Below are 27,286 nucleotides of genomic sequence, written 5' to 3'. Positions count from 1 at the left end.
GCAAGCCCCTGCCTGCCCCTGACCGGGGCTTGGCTTTCCCTGGGGACAGCGTGGTGCAGAGAAGAACACACCGCTTCAGCTTACTTGGGAACTTCTTAGGTCTGCGCCTGTGTGGCTGCCACGCTGTGTAAGAGGAGGGGTGCTTTAATCTGGGGAGTCTTAATTAATGAAAGCAAAGTGCGTTTGACACATTAGAGGCAGTCGGTGTGTGCTTATAGGTGGCTGTGATTGCACCTACTAGCAAGTGTTTTAATTGACTCAAAGTCACTGGTTGACCTGTTTGTTCTACTCTTAACAACTACTCACTTGATTAACTGTGCATGAACATTAAGTACACCCTCAGACCAGGCTGGGAGGAGCGAGGAGAGGGGATGCAGCCTCCTCCTACCTCCCCAGCTTGACGGGGGGATGCTGGGTCCCCTGCAAGCACGTGTGGTCCCGGCACTGCCGCAGGCTGCTCCCGGCGAGACTGGTGAGCTGGGAATGTCCCACAGCCCTCCCGGTGCTTGGCCAAATCATGCTGGTCGCTGCCTGCACGTGGAGGCTGGTCCCCATAGGAACTGCTCACATCTCTTGTGCACCTCTTAATTGAAGCCATGCAGTGCCTGGGGAAATACCGGCAAGGAGCTGTCTGATCAAACACCCTGCAAAATGGCTTCAGTGAAGAATGAGAGCAAATTTATTAATGGGAAGTGAAAAACCTCTGTTTTAGGAATTCCTCCACTTGCCTTCTCCATCAGATCTATCTGCAAAGATGCGGAGCTTAAGTCCAGAGCGTTGCAAAGGAATTAGTACATCTGTCTTATGGACTCCGTGTGAACAGAAGCTCTACCTGCACCCCTGGGAGAGGACAATGATGATAGTTGTATTGCCATGAAAAATATAGACTGGAGCTGTCAGTTGCCTTGGTCCTTACTTCTGACCCCTGCAGATTACCTGCTCTAATAATTCTGCTGCTAATTGTTTGCTTTTTTTTCTTTAGGATCGTTTGTATTTTGTGATGGAATACGTGAATGGTGGTGACTTAATGTACCAGATCCAGCAGGTTGGGAGGTTTAAAGAGCCACACGCTGTGTAAGTTCAGTAGCCCTAGTTTGGCACCTTCAGGGTAGGTCCTTGATGTACCTTTGTCATACAGCTGGAAATAAAGTCCAAGCTACAGGCTTTTGTGGTGCAAGTCCTGGGCAGAAAGGGAGGGGAGAGGAAGAACAGCAGGAATCTGAGGATGCAGAGTCATTCTCTGCCTGGTGCCAAGCATGCTGGTGCCTCCAGCTCCTCTTTGGGATACACTTGTCGATAGGTAAATAATTGACCTTCGTAAAAGGACCAGGCAGGGAGGTTTGGAAGCTTCCTGGGAGACACCAGCAGCAGCTGGTGAGCTCCCAGCCGCCGTGCTGCCAGCTCACCTCTGGTCTGCCCCCTGCCCTTCCCCAGGGCGTGAGGGACGTCGGGTCTTTGGCTCCTCTACTGGGGCTGCTGACCCGAGTGTTAACTGGTGGCTTTTGGCTCCTGCTCCCTGTAATCTGGACAGAGCAGAAGGTGTCTGTGAAAGCCTTCATATGCTTCAAGAAAAAACACAAACAGTAAGCAGAGCCCAGGTGGGTTTGAACTGGTGTTTTGCACTCTGGCAGAGTCCTCTGAGACCCAGAATATTCTTTAAAGAGGGGGTGGCCGTGCATGTTATCTCCTCGGCCTCCCCGAGATGACAGATAACTTTTCAAGCTGCATTGCCAGTACAGAGAAACGAACAGCCGTAGATCCTAGCTCTCGCTTAATGAGAATTTGTGTAACAAGAAGTGACAGCCCCCTGCTAGCCCACAGCAACCTGATCGCATCCCTACCCGATATGAGCGGAGGGTGGGTTGTGTCATTCTCGTGTGATACCTGTCTCGTATTTTTATGTTGTGGCTGTCTTTATCCTTTGGTCACATATGCCCAACGCATTTCATGTAGTGCGATTGGATTTGAAAGGTTTTTATTTTGATTCATCTCCTTTAATTATCAGTCTTCCTTTTAAATCTTTCATTTCAGGTTCTACGCAGCAGAAATAGCCATCGGCCTCTTCTTCCTGCAGAGCAAAGGCATCATTTATCGGTAGGTGAGCAAGTTCCTCCTTCCTCTCTTCCCCCGAGAACTCCAGCCACAGCCGGAGCGATGTGACCACTGCGATGCTCTGCAGGGCTCCCGCAGCCCCACTCTGCAGAGCAGCGACCGGCCGCGGGGCTCTCCTCCCTTCCAGGGCCACGGGTCAGGTTTGGCAGCTGCCGGTGGGGTACGCACACCCGAAACGGAGCTGGGAGCCTCGTGGTGTTGCCGGTTTTTGAGAAGGTTCTTGTCTTTGTCCCCAGTCTGTAGGAAGGCAGCTTTGGTTCCTCTCTTGCCTCTGTTTCATGTGTTTCTCTCCATACGACACAAATGCTCGCTGGCAGCGTGGCCCATTCTGAGCGACGTATTTTGCTGCAGGGCGCTATTTTCTTACCATTAACACTAGACTAAGTGCTTATGAATGGCTTATTCTGAGATCTGCAGTGCAAGTCTGTCACTTCTGGTTCAGACGCTAAAACTTCTTTTCCGTTCACAATACGACTATAACGTCCGGAGTTAGCTCGGTTACCGCCAAGTGCCGGACCGGGCTCCGAGGCTGCTGTTTAAGCACCGAAACTAGGGTACTGCTGCTCTTGCCTGCTCAGGAGTATTCCCAGAGCCCAAGGTAGAGCAGAGCATCCTAATGAGCGTCAGATACCATTAACTGCTTTGCAAAAAGAAATGCCAGCTGTGCTACTGAAGTTATGAGATGCCGAAGACTGTTCCAAAGATGAAAGAAGTGGAGCAAACCTGACACGAGGGGTGTTTTTTGCCATCAGCCACTACAGAGAGATTCTAGGTCTGCCAGTCCCCAGTGCCCCTTCTTCCTTCCTTCCTCCAAATCCGAATCCAGGCTCCTATCCATCTGCCTTTGGCCCATCAGGGTTCTAAGCACTGACAGTAATTGGAAAAAACAGCCTTAAAAACCAGCAAGAAGTTGTAAATTATGCTGTTCCTTTTATTGGGCTCTTACTTAACAAAGCTAAGCCTCGTGCAGCCCCACGGCTCTGCTGTGCAGGCTGTTCCCAGTGGGGTGTTTCAGCCGGGGGTCTCCAAGAAGAGGGCTCACGCAGACACGGTGTGTCCTTCGCGCCGGACCGGGCGATGTGCGTTTGCTCTTCGCCTGCAGACGAGGCACGGAGCTGGGCAGAGCCGCGGCCGGCTGAGCCGATGGGCGAGCAGGGCACAGCCTGGGCTTGTGCCTGCGTCTGCCGCTCTGTCGCCTGCCTTGGCACTTACCGTCGCCCTCGGGCAAGGGAAATCTTGCAGATGTGCTCTGATATTGAAATGGAGACCTTCGAGTAATGCTTTACTGTATAGGACGTGGCACAGATCACAGAACTGCGTGGTAATGCTATGGCTGGTAATGTATAAATTGCACCTGAAATACGGAGTGTTTGCTGCAAAACTGTTCTTCGGGCTGGAGCACCCACCTCTGCAGAGGCTGCTCGGGGCTGGGAGTCAGATCGGGAGCTCTACAGCTGAAACTGTCTCCACAATTTGTGCTAAAGAGGAAAGCTCCTGCAGGGTATAACTAACAGATATTCTGTGGACAAGGATCAGAGAGAAACACGGCTGATTTGTACTTTCATGGGGGAGCGTAGCATAGGTGATGCAGGGACTTCTGCTGAGTAGGTACTTCTTCATTGCCAGTGAGCTTTAAGTACACTTTGATTTTCATAGGCACAAAAAAAAAAAAAAAAAAAAAATCTATTAAAACTGTCTCCCTGCTAGATGAGAGTGTTTTCTGACGTACACTTAAAAGTGATTTGCCCAGCATGGTGTTCCTGTGGGTTAAAAGTGAAATAAACACTTCATCTTGACAGGTCTCTGACTTATTTTTACTCATTTCCCCAAACATTATCCTACAAAGAGCCTGGGTGTCAGATGAAGCCAGAGCTCACTCACAAGAGAGCGCCTGGAGTCCAGAAACTTGTGTCTTTGCTGGGCGGCTTCACGGGTGGTCTTTTGCATCATTGTTTTGCTTTCACTTTGTAGAGACCTGAAGCTGGACAACGTGATGCTGGATAGTGAAGGGCACATAAAGATTGCAGACTTCGGGATGTGCAAGGAGAACATCTGGGACGGGGTGACTACCAAGACCTTCTGCGGCACTCCAGACTACATTGCACCCGAGGTAAGGGATGCAGAAGGGCAGTAGATGCTCCGTACGTGTTTGGGCAGCCTGTCTGACGCTCCGTTCCATGGGATGACCTTGCTTTGGGCAGCTTTCTGAGAGGAACAGGGCCGTCGGTGAATTCACTGTCAGCCTGGAAAGTTCATCTCCTGTAAGGAAGCAGTGATGCTGCATCTGCCTCTCTGTTTGGCTGCATGCCCTGCTTCTGCCTCAAAGTACAGAAAATCCTCCCTGCTGGTCTCCCTGCAGTGTGTTTTCCCTCTCTGGGTGTTTTTCCCATGTCTGTGTCGCTGGCGTCACCGTGCCTGTCCAATCCTTGGCATGCTCAAACCCACCAAGGGCTGCTCTTCGCACCCGTCCTTGCTCCTGGAAAAGATGAGCCCAAGAGCTCGGCTTTGCCCCTCGCCATGTGTAACAGCCGCTTCCAGCACAACATGACTGGTGGGAAAAATGATATTATCAGTGGATAATATTTCCATGCGAAGTGGAATCTTTAGATGTCTCCAGCTTGCTACTTGCAGCAAAGGGCTGTGTGTCTGATGAGGAGAGGTTCCCTATTTACAGTTCTAGATCACTCCAAAATTACTTTGCATTTGGTTATTACTTATGTGATGGAGTCACATATGACACTTACATGAAGTACTATATGGATGCAATTTAAGGCAGACTTGTGAAATTCAGGTAGGTAATTATTCCCAAATGTCTGTTCCCTTAACATAAAAATATCCCTCTAAAATCTTCTCACTCTGCTGAATTTTCAATGATGAGATTAATATTTATTCATTTAAATATTTTAGAGGAAGAGACTCTCTTTGCTAAGACGTAGTTAGATGCGCTTGTATGCTAAACTACATTGTGTTTTGCTGCAGCCAGAGAGGTTTTTAATTACTCGTTCAAATGTGTGTTACATATCCTCATCTTACCAAGATTAATATTGGTGGTCAGTTGGTACATAGCTCAGTTGCTGTGTGTGATTAATACTCTTTCAAAGCAGGACAATTGACCAGTTCTCTTGGTATTTGCCTAAGCATTATCACTTAAATTCTTATTTTCCTCTCCTTGCTCTATTTTTTTTTTCCAAAATAAAAACAGAAAATGGGAAATGAGGGTGCAAATCACTACGGTACCCAGGAATGGTATTAAAGCCTGCTACCAGTGGGTCTCAAAAGAGTGACTATACACATGCCCTATTTTGTAAATAGCAAAAGGGGGTATACAGTTCTGGCGTGGTCTCCTGCTGGGTGGCCAAGCCCGTGGCAGAGCCGGGGTCCCTGCGTGTAGCTCCGCTCCAGGGCCCTTCTGCTGGACCGTGCTTCCTCCCGTTGGGAAGCTGCAATGTTCTCAAGCCAACATGTCTTCAGGGTGAAAATGTCCTGTGATTTGCTTGACCCATTTTAAGGGCTTTTTCTATTCTAAGGTACGGCTCTGCGTGCCAAGGTGACAGGTACTGAGTGCAAATGACCCCGCTTGTGTAATTTCCTCTGAACAAAACGTGTTCTTCAGCTGTCGGGTTTTGACCTTCCCTAACGTGCAGTCGGCGACTTCAATTTACAGAGACTGCTTTTCTGCAAGGATTTCGTCTAAGTACTGTTTTCTTTTAAAGGCCTTTATGGTGTGAACAGTTCACACCTAAATTTCCCAGAGCACTCATAAATCGTCTAAAGAACAAGGGGAAAGAACTTTGAGTGCGCTCGGTTGAGGAATTTCAGAGCTGAAGCTCGATGTCTGATCTCAGCGGGAAGGGTCTGGCCAGACTGCAGGATGCCGCCAGGGCAGTCCGGGTCGTGTCACCGCGTTTGGACGTGTGGCTGGACCAGGACCAGGACCAGGACCGAAGAGAAGGTTGGCATCAGCCTTGCTCTCTAACTGTGCCTCGGTGCTGATGCTTTCGCGGGATGGAACTCGTCTCTTCTTAGGTGGGCTGGCAGCGCCTGACCTGCATCTTGCCGTACCTCCTGGTCGGATCCCGTTGGACACCGCCGAGGTCTTTTGCAAGGGCAGGGGCTGCCCGACATGAGGACTCTTGGGGTCCCAGGCATTGCCCGCAGCCACGGAGCCGCGGGACTGGAGCCTTGCTTGCGGACAGACCTCTGGGGCCGGATTGCTGTGTACGTCCTCCTGTGATTAGCATACGATCTGCATTTGTGCTTGAGCACAGGAATCTTCGCAGAATAGGATTCTGTAATTAGGGTGAATAAATTTTGTAATTGTTTCGCGTTCAGTAACAGATGGCAAAGCCCAAGGCCTGTCAAACCCCAAACGCTGAAATGACGCCCAGCAGCAGCAACCCAGCAAATAAACCGGAGCTTGAAAAACCCTTCAAAGCAGAAAGGTGCCCGGGGGAGCCCGGCTCCTTCTGCGGCCCCTGGGTTGGACCCATCACTGCTCCCCTTCGCGTGGGGCTGCAGCAGGAGGGGGCTGGAGGGACCCCCCGGTGCTGAAGGGAAGGCAGGAGGGGGCTGGCGTCGGGCAGCAGCCCCCGGGCGAGCGTGCGGACCCGGCGCCTTGCTGCACGCTTGAGCCGAGAGACGCGGAGAGCCGAGCGGCAGAGGTGCCGTGGGAAGGTCCCGCGGGGCTCTCCCGGGGGCTGGGTCCGTTTCTGCACCAGCCGCTTGTCCTGTTGGCGTGTGGGGTCTCGCGGCGGGGGACCGAGCCCCTCGCTGGGTTCAGCTGTGGGCACCCCAGACCACCGACGTGCACGGGTGAGGCCACTTGCTTTACAGAGGCAGGTTAGCCGGGTGGCTTTGCCGCAGGGTCGTATGGTTATGAAATTTAGGGGGTTTCAGATTTTGTAAAGAAAATCATGGAAAAATACAAAAATTCATGCTTTGGTGCCTTTTCCAAAATAAATGTTGATGTTTTTAAATTTAAAAAGAAAGAAACAAACAAACAAAAAAACACCAAAGTTATATCCTAACTCCAGAACAACTACATTGCTCAGGTAAGGGTAGGGCCATTGGTTATTAGGTTATTTCGTGAGGGATGTTCTGCAATAAATAATAGAAAGCAAACCAGCAGCCTGGAATGCAGAGGGTTTTGACTACCCATATGCTGCAAATCTGTTTTGAAGGGCCATGTACCATGCACAGAGGGCCAAACTCTGTGTTGTTACTTCAAACCAACTGCACTGAAGTCAGCGGAAAAAAATCCCAAAGTGCATCAGGATAAGCAAGAACGGCTGCTGCTCCTGCTCCAACGCGCCTGGCCGTGACAAATCTGCAAGAGCACAACAAATATGCTAAGGTTTTGTCTGAATCAGAATAAGTCTGTCTAAAATCACAGTGAATATTCTGTTTTTTTCTAATATTTAGTGCACATTTGAAAGCTGATGATTTTTTTAAAGTTACTGAACTCTTTGCCTATTGTGCTTTCTGTTTATAATCGCAATTTCCCACCATTCAGAGACTGGTATCTCAGAAAATAACCTTGTCCTTTTGACCTGGACTACATCTTGAAATTAGTTTGTATTGTGCCAACAGGTTAAAAATGGGAGCGTATCAAATCCTGCTGTTTGTGTTGTTTTCAGATAATTGCTTATCAGCCCTATGGGAAGTCCGTGGATTGGTGGGCATTTGGAGTCCTGCTCTATGAAATGTTAGCTGGCCAGGTAATTGAATTTTAATTGATTCCTATGGGATTGTGTTAAATTCCATTGCGAGCATACGCTGACGTGTAATTTGTTTTGTTGCTGTGGGGGGCCATCTCCTCGGTGCTGGAGATGAAGCCGGGGACTGCGACGCCGAGACACGAGTCGCTGCGCGGCGCAGCCGGGGCTGGTTTCGTGGCTGAGGACCACAGCAGCGAACGGAAGCTCAAAGATGGAGAAATGCCGCTGAACCTCTGTTTGCTTTGCTCTAGGCTCCCTTTGAGGGAGAAGATGAGGACGAGCTCTTCCAGTCCATCATGGAGCACAACGTAGCCTACCCCAAGTCAATGTCCAAGGAGGCAGTGGCGATCTGCAAAGGGGTAAGGGCTGCCCTGAATTCTCTGCCAGGAGGGTCAAGTGCAGGCGGTGGGACCTGACGAAACTCCGTCGTGTTCCGGTGCCTGGGCTCTCCGCTCCCAGAACCGCAATTCATGCTACTTGGTGTACATGTACTAAAGCCAATTAAAAATAACACCTAGATCCTTTCTGTGCCGTTACGGTACACTGAGCAGAAACACAGGTAGGACCAGGGGGCTGACCTGTCTTTGCTCAGGGGAAGGTCAGGAGAAAGCTGGAGTGTTGGCTGGGATGCGGGAGTGGAGGGCATCTGCCCAGAGACCCTGCTCCCCGTTAGGTGACAACAGGGGAGCGTTATGCATCTTTGCCTGAAAAGAAGAATGATGCCTAGAGAAAATGAACATGATTTCTAAATAGTTTTCCTAAGATCAGATACAAAGCCTTCATCCCGCAGAAGTTTCCGTTTAGCTCCGATAAGTCAGTCGCCCTTTAGGGGCACCTGAAGTTCAGTGCTGGTGTGCGTCTCCGTTGGGTCACGGCAGTATTTTCATTATCATATCTCTTAATTTGCAGTGCAGCTCTGCATTGCCCAGTGTCCTGAGCTCTTTAGGGACTGGGCCTAGGCAAGACTTAAATGCAGTCTGAGTTAATTTGCGTTGTGATGAATAAAGGCTGGCTAGGTCCTGATGTTATTATGCATATGTTTATTGCTTGGGACTGAGCCTCATCTCAGCCAGCCAGTGTCAAACAGTGCTATAAATATGTGTTTGTGTAGGAATTTAAAAAATGTTTGCTTTTAATAGTTAATATTTAAAATATCTGAATGTTCTATATCTCAAAATAGTGTTTCTATCTACAAATGACACATCTTGCGCTTAACGCTCCCACTGCGGCATTTCAAAGCCTCTTTCCAGTGTTGCCAGGATTCAGAGCTGGTGTTGAAGAGGAGTATTCGCTTGTCCCGTGGGGAAGAGCTGCTGCAGGTGTTCCCCGCCTGGAACGGGGCGCAGGGAGGGGATGCGGTCCAGGCCAGCTGGCACTCACCTTCAGCAGAATGTAGTAAAATCGAGACCTTAATTCAGAAACCACACTGGTAATGGAAGGGGGAATTTCCGCAGACTTTCTCACCATCTCTTGTTCTTCTTGTTTTGATTGGGGCATGAGGGGAAAGTCCACTGTGTTCCTGGCCAGGCAGGAGGGAGGGAAGATGCTTGGTGATGGTGAACATCGTTATCCCCACGGTGCCCAAGGGAACGGTGCTTGCGAGGGAGCAGAGGCCGGAACAGGGACAAATCTCACTGTCGGCTTTGTTTGCCATTGCATCAGTCAAAATGTGAATGCTGTAAATAGACGAGAAGAGACCATGACTGAAACGTCTGCTGGGTGTAGCTGAAATGGCTTTTCTCACTTTTGGAAATGTGAGGCTGCATGGGAGGACGTGTAGCCACGCATGGAGGACTTGGTCCTTTATAAATTCCTGTCGTTTTTTTGCAGCGAAGTGGTGGTTCCCTTTGTACAACTGTTGTTTCAGGGAAGTGCAGAAAAACTCCTGATGTTCTTGCCGCCTGCTACACCAGACAGTTTAATTAAAAATATGTGTGGTATCTAAGTTCCATCAATAAGTGGGAAGCAAAGTATTTATGCTTTCCCCTGGAACACAGTAAAATAAGTCTCAATTAACTTCAGGGGCATCAGGGCCGTGCTGTTTGTGTTGGTACATGGTCAGTCTTCCAGGAGGGCACAAACCCAGCCGTATATCAGCCCAGAGAACAAACAATTGGAGAAGCCTCTACCGTAAACATGAAGGATTTGGTATTTCACTGTCATGCTCTCCAAAACAATTCCGTTGCTCCCACGCGGTTTCACTCCGGTGTGCCGGTGCCAGTCATCACTTACTGTTGTACAGCTCAGAGATGAAAAGCATTTGATCCTGAAAGCCTTGTATCGGCCCGAGCCAAGAAACAAGCGTTAATCAGAGATCGTTGGCTGGGAAGCAAAATGGAGAGTTAACCAGAACACAGCTCCTTGACTCGACAGTCAGCATCAATTAGCAGATCAAATGGAGCATTTCCCTCCTCTGCTGTCAGCTCAGATTTTTTTCCGAAGACTGATGTCGGAGCTGCTGTTTCCGTGGCGCAGGTAGCTCAGCTTTGCTCTCTTGAGCTCTGGTTTGGTTATGAGGAGCCAGGCTCCCGTTTCAGACCCGTGGAGCGGCGTGCGTGTGTGCGCACGCAGGCACTGGCACAAACCGCCAGCCGTTTTCTGTCCCATATGGAGGGGTTTGACTGTGCATGAGCAAAGCAGCCCTTTCCAGGTGGACAGATTGCCTGCAAATATAAGCTCCCTCTTTAATCTCTGCCTGGTAGCAAAGGCATAAAATGGCATGTTTTCCACAGTAAAGTTTACAGGTATTTTGAGTGGTATTTCCACCGGTGGTGCTGCCTGGGAAAAGCACAGAATAGCTACTTAGTGCCGCGCTGAATCCCTCTCGGAGGTGGAGGTGTGCCCGTCCCCCGGTGGCCGTGGGTACGGAGAAGGCGGCTGGAAGGTGGGAGCGTTTTGGGGCCGTGCGTGGCGAGCGCTCCTGGGTGCCGAGGGGTTTGCTGCCTCTCGCTCCGGCTGAAGCACCGGGCTGCGGTTGGGATGGGGCCGGGATGTGCTGCCGCGGTGGCAGGGCTGTGCTGCGCAGAAGCGTGCCCAGGCTGTGTGCCGGGACGGCGGAGGGACTGGTGCCCCCATGGGAAGCCCCTGGTGGGCCCTTAAGCCGTGTGGTCTCGTCAAACATGGACAAAGATCATCTGGGCGAGCTTTGCCTCTTGGTGCAAAATGTGCCGCTATTACATGAAGCCCGTGAACACACAGCATCTGCTTGCCTTCCAGAGACAAAGAGTAAAGCTGCGGTTTAGCAAAGCAGTTGAGTCCAGACTTGGACTCCCTGCACCTGAGCTGCAAACGTCAGACGTGATTTGGTCTAAAACATCCTTCCTTATCTGCAGGAGCCTGAAGGGTTTTCGCTGCGTTAGTATGGGGATTAGACGCACTTGTTCCTGTTTAATACAAAGAAAGCTAAATGATTATCCTATGTAAGCCAGGAGAATCAAACTGCATGTTTATGGGGTCCTATATATCAATAACAGATGGTGCCTTCATGCTCACATGCATAAAAGCACAATCGGAAAACAAAATTTAATTTCTGGATGCGTATATTGAAAATACTGAATAACAGCACTGTAGTACAGCTCTGTTTAGCTTTACAGGCAGGTACATGAAGTAGAAAATCCTTTATGATTTATTAGTTGGCTGAGCTGCTCTGAATTTGGTGTGTGTTTGTGTTACGCTGAGGAAGCCGAGGGTTTAATGGCAACACTTTGATTTGGGGGGCAGGTGTGTGTAAAACAGCTTCCAGCAGAAGGCAGCAGGTAAGAACCTGGGCTCTGGCTGGAAAAACTAATGAGTAAAAGACCACGGACTGTCCTCGGTGGCGTGTGCGTACGAAGTGTCTGCAGGGCAGCGCGGTGGCTGAGGTCCAGCAGATTTGAGCAGGGTGGTCGATGTTCTCGCTGGGTGCACGTGGGGGAATCGGGCTCTCCCGCAGGGGAGGGTCCCCTCGGGGGGACCCCCGGCACGGTGCAGCCTCGGCAGCTTTGCCGACCTCCGGGAGGGAACTGGAGCCGGGAAGCGGACTGGGGAGCGTGGGGATGGGGCAGCGAGCCGCCTGCCCGCTGGCACCGCTGGCCTTCAGAGCCTCCGTGGGGCCACAGCCTCCCCCCTGCTAACACCTCCTTTGCAGATGAGTGACCGTACATCTGTCCAGCTCGCACTGTCAGATGCTTTCGCAGCTTATGCACGGGCATCTGTGAGCTTTAGTGTCGACGGAGGCACAGATCCTGCAGACACGGACCTGCTTTCCCTCCTTGCCTTCTCTGGCAGTAAAAGCTAGAGGTGTGTCAGTGTGTTCAGGGTCAGCGCTTAACAGAAAAGACCCACGAACAGATTTCTTTTCATTTTTGCTGAAAGCAAACTAAGCTATTTGACATGACAGCCAAATCACTAAATCAGTTTAGTAGCGCATTTCAGGCTCTCGCATTGTTGTCGGGGACTTGCTTTAGGAAAACCTTATTGAGTCACAGGATGCTTTTTACTCTCCCGCTTTAGCACAGCTAAGCGGGACCTGATTCAGTTGTCAGGATGCTGTCCGGAGCCTGCCGAGGAGACGCACAGATCCTCTTGCTGAGCTGAACCCGAGTCACCTTGAAGTGGATGTAGTGAAAGCCGAGGGACGGCGAGGTTCAGTGGGGCACGGCATCGCCCTGTCCGTGTGCCGGCACCGAGGGGTTGGTGGGTCGCCCGCCTCGCCGCGCTGCCTCGGCAGCGGGAGGACCGTAAGCCCGCGGTGGGCTCCCTGCCTGCCGTGGCCACCGGCCCACCCACTGCCTGGTGGCATCGCTCCCCTCTCCTGGCTGGGGACGGGGAGGCTGGAGCCAGCCCCACCTGCTTGTCCGTGCTGCTGCCACGCTCGTTCAAGAGACCCAAGAGGCGTAACATCTTCCACCTTGCCAGGCTTCTTACGCTGGGATTTGTTGGTTTGGGTTTTTTTAATAAAGGGCGGCATGCTGCAATACCAAGGGAAAGTGTATTATTTACCAAAAAAGTAAAACACTAGTCAGGAGAAAATCTTGCTCTTGTTTTTGCTGCCACCTGGCACCCCCATGGCCCTCCCTCTGCAGCCCACCAGCAGCAGCTCCCCCGTGCCTCCTCACACGGGGAAGGGCTCTGCAAGACTGATGCTGATGCCAGTCACATCCTTGCCCCGAGGAGAGGCAAGTCTCACCATCTGGAAAATCACTTGTCCAGCTTGCAAAGCCCTTGCTGTTTGCAGATGGGCTTTGCAGGGGGTGATGCTGGTTCGAGGAAGCCTCGCTCCATCACTCTTTCAGCTGCAGGTTGCCTCCGCAGCTGGCTGGCCATGGATGTAGTGCTATTTGCTAGCAGAGTGGTTAGCAGCTCCGCTCTTATTTCACACGTGGTGGTTTTTTTCAAGGGGTTTTTGGTTTGGGTTTTTTTGCAGGCTTTTCCTTGCTTTCAGTTCCCTGTTGTAGCATTACTTTTAAAGATCAGCTTCCCTGAGCAGGTTTGTTTTGTGCAGTCGTGGATGGCAGGGCTGACTTGTGTCAAAACACTTACGCCTTGGGGCAGAGGAGCTCTGCCCGGACGCAGGACCTGGCGGGGGTCATCATCTCCCCGTGGCGCGGCAGGCTGCCTGCCGCCACAGTGCTTGGGCTGATGCCTTTATTTCTGTCAGAAGATGCTTGCTTACAAAAACCGTGTCTTTTTGGGTGTGGGCCAGTCTCAACAGAAAGGTGGGGAGGTTTCTCAGCTCTCCGTCCCAGCTCCCCCGAGCTGTGGGCGCCCTGTCCCTCCCAGGGGCTGGCAGGAGGGCAGTGGGGGGCTTTTGCAGACCCACGGCCCTGGGCCACAGAGTCAGGCTTGCTGCAACCTCTGCACAGCTCTGGGATCAGTTTTAACTGCCCTGCTTTTAATAAAGTAGTCCTTTCGCTGCAGGTGTACGGCTCTCATTCTCCGTGCTTATCAACGTCTTGTAAATCTCTGGAATCTCCATCTGATCTCTGAACACAGCTCAAACAATGCCCCCAGGATATTAATGTTTGTACAGCCACCCTTAATTCCCATGGCCCATTTCACTTTTCTTATTGAGCCAGTGAAGAGGAGAAGTGTAGATGATAAACAACATTAATGGACTGTTGATGCTTTTTTCCTCCAAATTGACTCTTTCATTAGAAATACACCTCTTGTCTGCTGCCGCGGCTCCAGAGAAGTGGCGGTTCTGCTTCTAGGGCTAATGAAAGTTTTTGAGGGCAGATTGTTCATCTTAAATCAGCAGTGGCCTTTCAAATTAATTATGCAGATGCTGAGAAGTTGGCTACTGAGCAAAGGGACTGCTGAGCAGCTTTGCACGCATCCTGCTCCCCCCGTTGTAGCAGGCTGGGGAGACTGCAGTGATGCGGGGCGCTCTACCAGCACCCTGACATTACTTCTGGGTGCACCAATTTCATTCCCAGAGGAAAAGGGGATGTACTTATCCCCCCCAGTGCTTACATATCTGCGATCTGCTTAGTCTGCTGTTGTAAGCCGTTGTCAACCTTCCCTGTCCCTGGAGCTGCTCCGGCTTCTCCCTCTGCTTTGAGCACCAAAAGCAGCAGAGGAGATGGGAGCCCCTCTTGGGGTCCGGACCCTGATGCAGGGCGTCCTGGGACAGCGGCCGCGTGGTGCAGGCTGCCCAGCCAGGCATCGCAGCACCCTGGGGACTTCTCAGAGCGGACATTCTGGGAAGCAGTTGGAAACTCTGTGAGTGACTGTTTCTTCTCTTCCTCTCCCCAAGCTGATGACCAAGCACCCTGCCAAGCGACTGGGATGTGGTCCAGAAGGGGAGCGGGACATCAAGGAGCACGCGTTCTTCCGCTACATCGACTGGGATAAGCTGGAGCGCAAGGAGATCCAGCCTCCCTTCAAGCCAAAGGCTGTAAGTGTGGCTGCGTTAAGCATGTTTCTCCCCCCCCGCTCTCCCACACGCCGGTTCTCTCCTGCACAGTCTCTCCCACTCGTGCTCGTGGGTGCCCACGCACAGGCATACGTGCGGGCGCTGCTGGCCCGGCCCGCAGCACGGAGGTACCGTCTCTCTGCCTAGAAGATCGCATCTCCTCGTATTTGGCACGTGTCAAACCACTGCTGTGAAAGGATAGCTCTCGGACGCCTGGTCTCGCTCTGACTTGCAGGGGTAGAAACATCTTTAATTGCGTTGCAGTACTGTCTGTCTGTTATCCCAGGGGTCAGTCTTTCTGTTCTTTTTTTTCCTCCCTTCTTCTTAAGCTGAACAGGTCTCTCTTTTTTTTTTAATCTAAACTTTATTTCAACATCTAGCTCAGCACCATAGTCTGTCTGAATTGGCAACGGAGCTGTATTTCACTCAACGGTTTCTCTCCAAGGTAAAGCGGTGGAAGGCTGGAGCCTGGCTCGCGTGAGGGCGCTGACGCGGGTGGAGAGGAGCTCTGCAGTGAGGAGAACCTGGCTGCCCTCTGTCATCTCCGCCGTGCTTTAAGACGGGTTCTAGTCACGAGAGGGATGCTGTGTGTGCTGGGAGTGCGAGGCTGTAGGGGGAGATAAGCTGCCAGCAGCGAAACTGAGGTGGAGGCATGAGTAATCTGAAAGCTATTTGTCAAAAAAGACGAGACTACTTGACTACTCCTCGGTCTAGCTGTCTTTGCAGTGACGTCTGTCCGTGTAATGCCTGTGCCAGTGCAGGGGTGCAGCCTGAGCCACAAAGTGGGTTTCATCGCCTGCGGCGTACGGGGTTCATGCTGAAGCAGCACGAGGGCACGAGCCTGCAAGTGCGGAGCTCGGGCTTCGCTGTACGACCCCGAGCACGTAGTTTGCTGCGTCTCTCTGCCCGTGTTCTCTCTGCCCTTCCCAAGAGAGGATGCACAGGTAGCAGGGATCACATAGACTCAGGGACAGGGACATCTCTCCCTGGATTTCTCTATTTCTCTTTGCCACTGTTGGGACTGGCAGGATCACAGCTATGTCTGAGTCTCTCCGCGGTCGTCCAGGTCCTTAAGGCATGGGCTTATTCCTGTGTTTCAACCTCCTGTGTGCCTGTTAGCTGCTGTGCCCTAGTTGGGCACTGGTGTTTCACAGAAAGCTGTGAATCCAAAGTTAAATCTGATTTACATGGCTGATATGGACTGATATTTATGCCCAGTGATCAAGGTGGGGACATTGCATCTCTCTTAATCCATCATGTTGGATCACAACTCAGAAATCCAGAGATGCTCCATGTATTTAACTGAGCCTTCCCCTGCCCCACTGCCCTTAGCAACGTTGGACGTGTCTGTTTTCCTCTGCTTTACGGTAAACCTGTTCTTTTGAAGGGACCCTTTCAGTGCTTGGAAGAACTCCGCTTTCAGGGAAAACGTGGAGTAGGGTGCTCGGCTCCTTTAGCTCTCCTCCCTCTAAATGCCTCTCTGCTCTAGCAGCCTTTTCCCTTCTACAGCTCCTTGCTTGACTGATGAAATACAGATAAACCGCCCATTAGCTGGGCTCAGCAGGAGCCTCCGCAGCCTCGTCTCCCTCCCGGCATGCAGCGTTGATGGGGGAACGGCTGCCGACCGGGAGGTCTGCTCCTTGCCCTAGGTCTGACAACGATGCCTGGCATACACTTGGTGCTGCATATTTTAATTTCAGACAAGTATTTTTACAAACTTAACTCCTGTGCAGTGATGCCTTTGCAGGAAACTATGTGGGGTACTTGTCCTCAGAGCCTTGCACTTCCACAGCTGAGCGCTGCTTCTGTGCAGTGTGGGCTTGGGCTGCCCTCTGCATCAGCAAAGAGAAAAATGGCCCATTCTCCTTGCCTGTCTCAGAAATGTGGAGATGCAGGTTGCTGGGAAGCAGCTGGTGATGGTTAGCACAAGAGATCTGAATTGCTGCCTGCTTTCCTTTCCCTCAGATGGGATGGAATCTTCAAGCCATTAGACCATGTAGGGAAGGTATTACCGGGAAGGCATTAACTTTGATATCAAAGTATAATAGTGCAAAAGTGTTTGGGGCTGTTTGTACACACCTTGATGTGGGTGGGCTTAGGGTGGGATCCGACCTTTGTGCAAAGGATGCTGAGACACGGGGTGGGTGGTCTGTGAGCTCCAGCCGTGGCGAGGATGCTGCTCCGCACCCGGAGCCCATCGGGAGGGCTGAGCTGGCACCAGGGCTTCGGGGGTCTTATTCTGCAAGAGCCCTTTTCTCCTGAAATCCATAACTCCTGCTGTTTCCTGCCTCTGTGTGCGTTTGCTAGCAAAGCTGTTGCTGGCCCCCTCCTCTACATCTGCCCTTTCTTCCTGAGCAGATCCCCAGTGATGCTCTTTGCCTTGGGTTGTGGCATAGCGTTATTTGTTGTTTGGTGTTTTACAGTTAAAAACAATTTAATTCGGTCAAAAGTGCTTTCTTACTGGTTTTAAAATGTGCAATTTTTGTTCTGCTTTAAATGTCTTATTTCCTCACAAATCCTTTTGATGCTGGACCTTGGAAGGGGGACGGTAAGCTGCCGTCTGTCGCATCTCACCTCGCGGCTGGTGCTGGGGAAAATTCACCATTTGATAGGACAGGAAGATTAATAGAAAGGTAGGCGCAGTAGATTTAGGATTTAGGTAGGATTAAGACAACTCAGGTACCTGCTGATAGCTGATATTTCAACAGCAGTGCATCTGTGCTGGAAAACGCTGCTCCTTTCATGCCAGCTGTGAGCACAGATCAGAGCAGCACGGAAATGAAAATCTGGGTTTGGGCACCTTCACAATGTACTTGGGCAGGTCACGAGGAAAGACGTTGCTTACTGCTTCTGACCTTCAGCCACGCACGCAGGGCTTGAGCACTTGCTGGAGTGGGGGATTTGTGCTAGCCTGGCTCTTTACCTTGGCTTAAGTCGTCTTTTTTTTTCTTTTTTCTTTTTTTTTCTTAATTAGCTTCTATAAAGATAAGGTTACAGATTGTCTGCAAGCCAAATTTTCAACATACAGAATAATATGCAGATGCGGGCTCGGTATCTGCCCACAAATGCCCACAGCCTTCCTGTGCTCCAGCCCTGTGTTGTGCCTGAGCACTTCAGCCCCGTGAACACAAGCCAAGGGTGAGCAAAGCCCCGTCCGAATTGTCTTTAGCATCATGTCGACAAATTTTGCTTATCGGAAGGTATCATTAATTCATGTTTGCTCATTGCTCAAGTAGCACAAAACCTCCTGTTGTGTATGTGAGTGCAGTGGGCAGCTCACGTGCTGCCTCCGCACCTCTCCCCGCCGGGGTTGGATCCTCCCTGCCCGCACCCAGTCTTTGCAGAAGCATCTTCGCTAGTTATCTCTTCTCTAGCACCCACCCACAATATTTTTGCCACCTTTCTATGATTTTGTTACATCTCTGCAGGTAGGGAGCGTGGGTACAAGCAAGGGTTCTCCGTGCCTTCCCAGCGGCCGCATGCTGGGAAGGGCTTCACGTTGCTTCCCAGAAACCTGCGGCATTTTACACCAACAGGAAAATGGACGCTTCAGCCCTCTGCCTGGCTTGGGTGTTACGTACCCAGAGCTGAAAATAAATTCCCAAGAGCTCATGTGTTGCTTCCTGCTTTGTGCTTGATTAACCTTTATCACAGAGACGGTAACGAGACACATCAGAGTCTGGGTTGTCTTTGGTGTGCAGAAACTCGGCGGTTTTGACATGGGGCTGCGCTTGGCTGCTTCGTGGTTTGGCTTGTGCATAACAATTCCTTTCGTGGGTCTGCATTTACCCTGGGAAGTGTATTTACACTTGCCTGCTTTCTCTGTCTCTCATTGAGATAATTACTGTTTTTGGTATCTAATTACTCCTTTACTTTACATAAAGCCTAGTGATTTGAAAAGTCTCCTCATTTTGAAAGCATTGAAATCACACAGCAGAGCACAGGATTACTCACAACAGGACAGGGGTTTAAAAAAATTGCTTTTAATCTAATAATTTTTAATTGCATAAATTAATTTTCTTCTAACTGCTTTGAATTAATATTGAAACGCCTTTTATAGACCTGGACACGTGAAAACTCCAGCTATCCTGTATGTGCATTTTTGTAGCCTTAGTTTAAGTCTTTACGAGGTGAGTTCAGGTGTTTGCATAAGTGATTTCCTAATTAGATGAGATGTAAGGATTGAGGGGGCCAACAGTGGGCAGGAGCATGCCGTGGAGAGGCGGCCGAATGTGTTGAGGTTAAACATCTCCTCTCGTAATTGAGTCAAGATTTGCTCTGGTAGCCTCAGGGTCCCGTAAAGACTTTCTCTGAGATTCCCCTCTGATTATTCAGCCGATATTCTCAGTACATTGGGAAGAAGCTTGGCTTTGTTCATAGGAGAGAGATGAAAGCCAGGGCCGTACATCAGAAAACCTTTGCAGCGAACGCTCTCAGCCTTTGCCCGGAGCAAGGATGAATGCGGGCTGGAGCATCCTGAGCTGTGGTCTGGGATCGTTAGCCAAACACTTACGAACAAAAAGCACCTTTGGTCCCTGTTCACCCTGACCAGTGCAAAGGGGCCTCACGAGCCAAATTCCCCCAAACAGGGCACATCTGTTTCCAGAAGTGTCAGGGAGCCCTGATCCTCCCTCAGGGGGCAAGAGCCAGGTTTCTAACCCAGCGCAGCACCAGGAAGGTCAGACTTGCCCAAGAGATGCCTGGGAGGCCAGTGGGACTGTGGCTGTACCACTGGTTTGGGCCAGAAAAATGGGAAATTGAGGGTGCGTTCAGCCCACCGCTTCTCCTCGGCTCCTTGGGAGCAAGGGCTTCGTCGCAGCAGGAGAACAGCCATCCTCGGCTTTTTATGATCTTTGATTGCATCTTAGGGATCAATGGAAAATATTTTATTATGCCTTTTTTCTCTATTTGAAATCAAGCTAGAAACTGATAAAATAAAAAGGCTATCTTCTAAGCTGACAGTTTTATTTCTGCAGCTTGAAAAAAAAAGTCATTCTATGCTGGCTATAAATATTAGACAGGACACATTGGGGATTTATGTAAGATATAAATTCCCACCCTCCCCCTTTCTCCATTCAGGATGGAGTGATGCCTGTACATTAATATAGTACTAAAATGAGGCAGATTTTTCACAACATGGCTTTAGATAAATGTAAAAATTCATACAGCATGTCTCCCGTTCTTTAAAGAGGAACTTAATTTCGGAAGCTTTAAAGATAGTGCTCCTGCAGAGAGCGACCATTTGCCGTCCAGAGCAGCATGGATCCTTCTTGCTCTCTCTTGGCACAATGTGGGCCAGATCTTGCATCTGAAACTCCAGCAGTGTTGGGCTTTGGCCACTGGAATAAAACCTGCCACGTTCCCAAGAGCCAGTGGCTGCCTGTGGCATCGTGGGGGTGGCAGGACAGCACAGAGGCATGGTCACAGCCTTTAGACCTTGGGTTTGGGCTTGGACATGGCTCCTGTAAACCCAAAGACAATTTCCAGCCTTAAAGTATATATTTTATCCCTGTGAAAGTTCCCAAAGAGGAGGATATGCTGATTGGTTTGCTGATAATGACAAGTTCTTATGCATGCAAACAGAAAGTCTGCAAACCTCACAAAGCTGGGCATGAAATACTATGGATAGATGCAACTTCTAAAATTTTCCATCCACATATTCTTGCCTTATTTCATTATGATGAGAATTATTCCTTGCCAACATACATATTAAAAATATATTTGTATTTTCTATCCCTATAACTGGAAGCGTTTCACAAGGATTAGTTTTAAAATGTTTGATGGGGTTGCTCTTGTTTGATTTTTTTTTTTTTTTTTTTTTTAAGAGACAGCACATTTCTTTATAGCAAAAAGGCGGCTAGGGCTGTCAGACATTTCGCATGAAGTGCCTTGCATGTCTCCACCGAGATCTCATGAAGCTAATAGGCAATGACAGCTATATTTTCAGAGCACTGTAAGGCTTTCACTGTATATGGAGTTGACAGAACGTGCAGGTGAGCGGCTTATTAGCAGGTAAACCCTGCTATGTTCTGTGTTACTGCACTGATAACCTTAAGCACTGCAGACTTTCCCAGTAATCTTGCTCATAGTTTGTTTTATCCCGGTGCTGAAGGGGAAGACTAGGGACAACGTGGCCTCAAAAAGCCTGTCTCTTTGTTTCATGACTTTAGCTTCCAGGCTTTGTGGAACTGGCAACTTCAATTTGGGGAATTTATTTTCTATTTTGATGCTAATAGGATGGCTTTCAGGAAGGTATTTGCCTGTTGCTGACTTGTCAAACATCTAAAACTTACTTTTGCAAGACTCTAAAGCTGTACTTGATTGCGTGGTCTGGAGTGGCGACCAGCTCTTCCCAAAAAACTGGAGCTGTGACAGGTCTTGGTCAAATTCCTCATGGTGGGAATTGTCAGCTCAACTGGAGAGAACCTCGCTCTTCGTTTCTGGACATCCGTGAACCTCGCCGCTGTCCTGCTGCACGGGAGAGAGGGGTATCTGCCAGCCTTTGAGCCCGCCGGTGATACGGTGCCTGGCGTAAGCATCCCCCAGGACCGCTTCCCCCGGGGAGGGTCCGGGGGGGCTCGGCTGCCCCCGCCTCTGTCCCCCAGCACGGCGGGGGTGCTGCTTTCCAACGGCTCCCGGCCTCAGCAGAGACAGCGGGCTGGGATCAGACGTGACCTGCGGACGGGGAGCGCGGGTACGGCTGGAGTAACCGCGAGGAGAAGGTCGCCAGCAGGTCCCAGTTTGGCCACTTCTTCGTGTGATGCCGAGCCTCCGCCTGCCCAGGAGATGGGCACGTCCCTCTTAGTTTGCGCCCGCCTGCTGCCCGCAGGAACGGGGTGCTTGGACTGAAGAAGAGATGCGGAGAATTGCCTCGGGATGGGTCCGTACAGCAGTCAGGGATTGGCAAGGTACAAGAACTGGGGCTTTTTCTAGGGAGTAGCTCCCGAGCTGTGTGTCTGCCAGTCTGCTCGCTGCGCTTGTGTCTTCATTCTCCATCTCCTTACTGGGCTTCTGTTGTTAATTTGACCCGGGCTCTGTGTTTTCTGGTGCGGGGTCCCATACCCTTTCTCTGGAGAGGTCATTTTCCACTCGGGTCTCTGTGTTTGAAATCAGGGATTTCCAAAAAGTTGTTTCTGGAGGGCCACAATGTGGATGGCATCGTGCTGGGACCATGGCCAAGGGCAGCTGGGGCAGGTTTTCCCCCACCAACGCGATGCTCTTCATAGGCTGCATGAAAAGGCTTCTCAGGCTCATTTTGGGAAGCCCTCATCTTCAGTACCCTCCTGGTGAACTGGTTTGCACTGTGTTTGCATGTTTGGTTTGGGGGGATTTTGTTTGTCTTTGGATATTTTTTTTTTTTTTTAATTTTTTTTTTTTTGCCTAACTCCTCCTCTGGGCAGCACCAACTCATTTTTGCATCAAAATACTTAAAAAAGAGCAAACCACATTGTGACCTGCCACACCAAGTGCTCTTGCCTGGGCTCAGCTGCGGGCTCAGCCGTGGGGCCAGAGGCAGGAGCCGTGTTCACCGGGGCTGGGGCTGCAGCGTGTGGGACTGTGGCAGCCCAGAAGAGATGCAGGGGGAGAAAACTGCCTCTGAGGTCTCTGAGTAAGTTTGAGTGCTGAGTTAGAAACCACGCTGAGCTCAGCGTGACGGACAGGAGATGTGCTTGGGAGCAGAAGCTTGACAAATCCAGACTAGAAATATGCTGTAGGTTGAGACATGGCCTTACAACATATGAGAGGGAGGGACGGGCTCAGAGGCTTCAGCACAGCAGTAACTAGAGTTAAATTGACTCAAATGTTACCCATTGAACTTTTTTTAGAGGCTTGGGGATAAGAAATGTCTCACTTGGCACCGTAAGAACATACAAGAGCTGCCAAAGAAACATGCCGTTGGAGGCTGATGGATGTTCACGTCTTCCCTGAAACCTCCTCTCTGGCAGAGGAAGGAACTGGGAAATGTTGAAGTTTACATGTATTTGTCTTTAATATTTTATTATATTTAGTCTGACGTTTATTAAAAATGTAAATCTGTTTCCTTAGCAAATGAAAGTTAAATACCAGGAAAAATATTCCCAGCACTTGAAGTCTATGTTCTCCATGGGGAATGGAAGGAGAGAACTGAGGGACCGGGAGATGCTGGCTTCTGCATCTCGTCGGAGAAAAGAGGGCCAGGAGAGCATCAGTTGTGTGGCAGCTCCGATAGGAGGGAGAGTTCACCAGCCATTAGAGCAAAGTCATTACATGCAGTTCATAGGGATGTGACATGCGTGTGATAGGTAGTAATTGAGCACAATTTGTAGCTGCTGCAGTGACCCCGTATCCACCTGTTATTATCTATCGCTATTATTATTATATTAAATCATGACTTGCAGCACGGGAAGTTACAGGACCCTTGTTTTGATGGCTAAGAAAATTAAATAAGGCATTTGGCATGTCTCCCTGCTCCCGACCTCCCTCTTTCGCTGCAGAGACTGCAGCACAGCCAGCCGGGTCCTCGGCTGCTGCCCAGGGCTCCTGCTCCGCGGCAGCCCGGGAGCGATGGATGCTGACCGACCCCCGAGGAGGGTCTGGCGCTCTCGGGTGCTTTCCAGACCCCGTGTTTTCCTGTCCCGCAGTGCCGTGCCAGCCAGGGCAGCGGTCACCCCGACTCCAGAGCTTTCGGGTTCTTCTCTCGTCCAGCTTTGCTGGCTGCAGAGAGCTCGCCGGTGCTCTGGGGCTCCTGCCTCACCTGACGTAGGGGTTGTCATGAGCTGCCTTCAGGGGCAAGAGAGAAAAATGTCGCTGTGAGCAGGGTTTTTAGGGTTAGCCAGCCTTGTCCAGTTGCAGCGGAGAGTTCTGGGGGTGCCGTGCAGCGAGCCCGGCTGCCACGCACCAGAAAGCCCCCGCTCCTGCCTGCCTTGGCCGAGCAGCACCCCACGCACCAGCGTGGACTGTCAGAGTCTGACGGGCACGTCGGGAAGGGACGGAGCAGCCCTGGAAATGCTCAGGCACAAGTGCCTGCATTAAGCATTCGGCCAGCAGCAGGTTACAGGAGCTCTGCGGAAGGTGAGAAGCTCTCTCCTTGAGCAGGGGCAAGGAGAAGCCTCTCAGCAGTCCAGACATGACGAAAGTGTCCCGCTCCCGGGGAAGGAGGGATGACCGAGCAGGTGAAGCCGCAGGGCTCTTTCAGAAGAAGCCGCCGTGTGCGTGGCATAGCCTAAGAGAAGGTACAGCGCTGCGTGTAGGCAGGGAGCGACAGCAAGTAATTGCACTCCCATCTCATTCCTCTCCTGCAATTACTTGCCATGGTGCAGCCGGAAGGTTTTGCTGGTCTCTGGCTGCGCCATGAGATAACATCACCTCGTGACTAACAAAGCTCATAAGTATTTTGCACCTTTTTCTTTTCTGCCATTGCTGCACCGAGATAAGCGGCGGCGCGCGGCGAGGCTGGGCGGGTGGCTGCAGCCGCGTCCCGCACGCTTCTTTCTCCACCCACCATACGTTCTTTTCTTCCCCTCTCATAGTGTGGACGCAATGCTGAAAACTTCGACCGGTTTTTCACTCGCCATCCACCCGTCTTAACACCTCCTGACCAGGAAGTCATCAGGAACATTGACCAGTCAGAATTCGAAGGATTTTCCTTTGTTAACTCTGAGTTTTTTAAACGTGAAGCCAAGAGCTAAGTAGCTGTCTAGATCTCATTCCTGCATCTCTATCATCCAGTCCCAGCTGCTGTTGTGGTGACATTTTCCATTGCAAAACTTGCATTCGTGGTTTTTCTTTAGTACTCTTACTAGAGTGACCATATTTCAAAGCCCAAAGTGTCTTCACATCATTTGGGGCGTGCCTGAAGGGTGGGTGATGTGCAGTAAGAGCTGCAAATGTGCTTTTATGACATTTTATTTCTAGAAAATAGAAACAGTTCTAACAGAGGTAAAATGGAGAGGTGTAAACTGTGACAATTAGGAGAGATCTTTTCAGCATGCGCTTCAGTTCCTGCTCTTCCCTTTTTCTAGTCTTTTAATGTAATCATGAAAAATTAATATTTAGCCTTCTTAGCCTTAGCGGCAGGTAAGTGTTTTTAACGAAACCTTTCACCAGTATGAACGCGCACCCCGCAGCACGGGTGCTGCCGGCTAAGCTGCTCAGCTTCTCCCAAAATGGAGCAGCTGCTCCTGAGAGCTGAAGTGCCGATTCTGCCTTCTTCTGTAGCTCTGTCCTGCTGTCGTTGAAACCCACCCCTTGTCACCGTAGACTCGTACGTGTGTGGATTTGGGCAGGTGCAGTTCTCTGCGTTGGGTCTTCAGCAGCAGTGATAAATTATTAGGGAAGCCAGGTCTGCTGTTTGCAAAGATTTCTCCTGATTGTGCAGTTTCTAAGTAGCATTTTTTTAAATCAAAAGAAACATATCCAGTTGTAAGTGGGAAATTTGAAAGAGCTGTTGCAGGTGCTTTCAAATCCATGGTCACCCTAGTAAATACCACACATTGGTTCTCATAGCAAAACTTTTTCTTTTTTTCAAATGCCAAAGCAATTGATCGAGTTTGTTACCTGCGCTTTAAATGTGTCAAAAAATGGTATTAACACAAATGGGATGCTATTTAACGTTGAACAGTATTGTGAATTCTGATATGAAGCTTGTAAAGAAACTTGTTTCAACTAATAGTCCTACTTTTAAAAAATGCCGCTAGATATTTAAATGGCCTAAGTTTTGTTTCTGGCATCAAAGAAAACGTTTCAGGAAGGGTGAATTTCTCTTGAAACGATAACAATCATGCAGCTTCCTTTTATACTATTCTGCAGATGTTCACGGGCTGTCACTGTATCAACCTGCTTTAAGTTGTAATGTGCCATTGTTTTTTTTTCCAATACTGATTATAAAATAAAAAGTGAGAAATAATGTCCAAGAAACCTGCATGTGTTTGGCAGTAATGAGTTTCTACAGTTCTGGGCTCGGAGATGCCAGGAGCACCGACAGCCAGGGCTGTACCGCGCCGAGGGCTGGAAGCTGCCCCGACCGCTCGGGGATGCTGGCTCGGGGGCATGGTGGGTCCCCAGAGCTGCCTGGGAGAGCAGCGCAGGCAGCAGCGCAGGCAGCAGCCCACATCACAAGGCAGCCTCCTGCACCGCCGGCGGAGCCGCAGCCCGTTCGTCCTCTGCGGCGTTTGTCCCCAAACCGAGGTGCGACGTACTGGAAGCGTCTTCCAAGCGGAGAGCGAACGCCTGCGTGTCCTCTGCACCAGCTCGTGCTGCGCAGCCGGCGGCCCTGCTCGCTCGTGCGCTCAAACACGGACAGGGCAAGGAGTTTCCGTCCGATGTCCCTTGGAGGAAGGATGATTTGAGGTGTCAGGACGGCCCTGCCGCGGGGTGCTGCCGAGGCGAGCAGAGCTCTGCCGCTTGGGAATCTTTTTAAATGCCTTGAGCAGAGACAACTGCGGCATGCGCTTCGGATTTCTGGAGACTGCAGAGGCAAGGCTCTCGGCGAGGCAGCGCTGTGTGTCGGTGACTCATCGCCCTGCCTGTGCGCTCTCAGAGGAGCAGTTGTTAAAAGCAATTGGCAGTTTCAGCTAAAGAGGGATTACAGGTTCCTGCTAACTTCCCTTCTCCTGAGCGCATGCAGAATTTCCCTTCTGTCTTTGGAAATCCGCTTCTGCTGAAGCGCTGCGGTTCTGAACTCTGCGGGATCGTTCTGAAAGGCACCGAGCGGCAGCACCGACAGCGCCGGCAGGAGCTGCTCTCCGGCGAGCTCTGCCCGGGCAGCCCTGGAGCGGAGCTCTGCCGCGGGGCTGGGGCTCGGCGGCGATGGTCAGGGAGGATTCCCGTCCTCTCTGGTCCGGGCACAAATGCTGTTCTGGGCCAGACGCGCTCTGCGGGCACACTGCCCTGGGCGTGCGGGAGCCCCGGTGCCTCCGCCATGCCATCCCTCCCGTGCTCCTCGTCACCTCCCAGAGTCAATTAGCCCTTTGCTGGCGGCGTTTTCAGCCTTGAATTTCCCCTGCCTTCCCCTCTCTCTGTTTACCAGATCCACGTAGCCGTTCCCTACCTGCTCCCAGGCTATTCATCATCTTTGACAGAGGCCAAATTGCCACCAATTTCAGACAAAATTCAAGGTAAGAAGTCAGCAAACCCCGCTTCCCTGCGCTCACAGCTGGGCCCTCCTGGTGCTGCGCTTTCCTGCAGAGCCCCTGGAGGAGCTGGGGGGGGGAAGCTGCCGGAGGATGCTGTGCAGGGGGAGGTGGGCTGCCCTGAGCCCCTTCCCAGGCACGTCACAGCCTTTGCACGAGCTTTCTGCTGCCGAAAAGCAGCAGGAGGTTTTGCTCACCCGGGGGCTCCCAGGCTGAGCACTCGCCCTCTCTGGTGCCATCAGCAGAGGCCACTCCGAAGGGCTGGGGACCGCGGTGGCAATTTGCACCAGCAGCAAATGTGGACATTCCATTTCTCTTTGCAGCATCCCACAGCATTCCTGCTCGGGAGAAGCTCCTGGCTCGGTAGGACGGTGTTTTCTTGGCACACGTTGGTTCGGGTGGACGTGGCCTTCAGGAACCATTTGGTCGGCTCAGCATCCCGCCGGGAGCGG

At 51.0% G+C, this 27,286-nt stretch overlaps 1 protein-coding gene across 2 annotated transcripts in view; it reads left to right on the top strand.

Annotated features, from left to right (window-relative positions):
- PRKCB (protein kinase C beta) overlaps nt 1-27,286 on the top strand; it is a 131,693-nt gene that overhangs the window by 101,568 nt on the left and 2,839 nt on the right. Inside the window, exons 11-17 of one of the 2 annotated variants that reach the window (XM_075058347.1) lie at nt 983-1,074; nt 2,032-2,094; nt 4,084-4,222; nt 7,749-7,829; nt 8,081-8,188; nt 14,566-14,706; nt 24,234-25,612. In XM_075058347.1, coding sequence (XP_074914448.1) covers nt 983-1,074; nt 2,032-2,094; nt 4,084-4,222; nt 7,749-7,829; nt 8,081-8,188; nt 14,566-14,706; nt 24,234-24,392 — 783 coding nt within the window. In that variant the 3' untranslated portion in view covers nt 24,393-25,612. Of the gene's footprint in view, nt 1-982; nt 1,075-2,031; nt 2,095-4,083; nt 4,223-7,748; nt 7,830-8,080; nt 8,189-14,565; nt 14,707-24,233; nt 25,613-27,286 lie in introns of those variants that run through there. The other variant, XM_075058348.1, reaches the window with a different exon arrangement.

This window comes from Buteo buteo, chromosome 27, assembly GCF_964188355.1.
Source record: "Buteo buteo chromosome 27, bButBut1.hap1.1, whole genome shotgun sequence".
Classification (NCBI taxonomy): Eukaryota; Metazoa; Chordata; class Aves; order Accipitriformes; family Accipitridae; genus Buteo; species Buteo buteo.
Note: the sequence above shows the minus strand (reverse complement) of the source record. Positions and strands in the feature narration are given on the sequence as shown.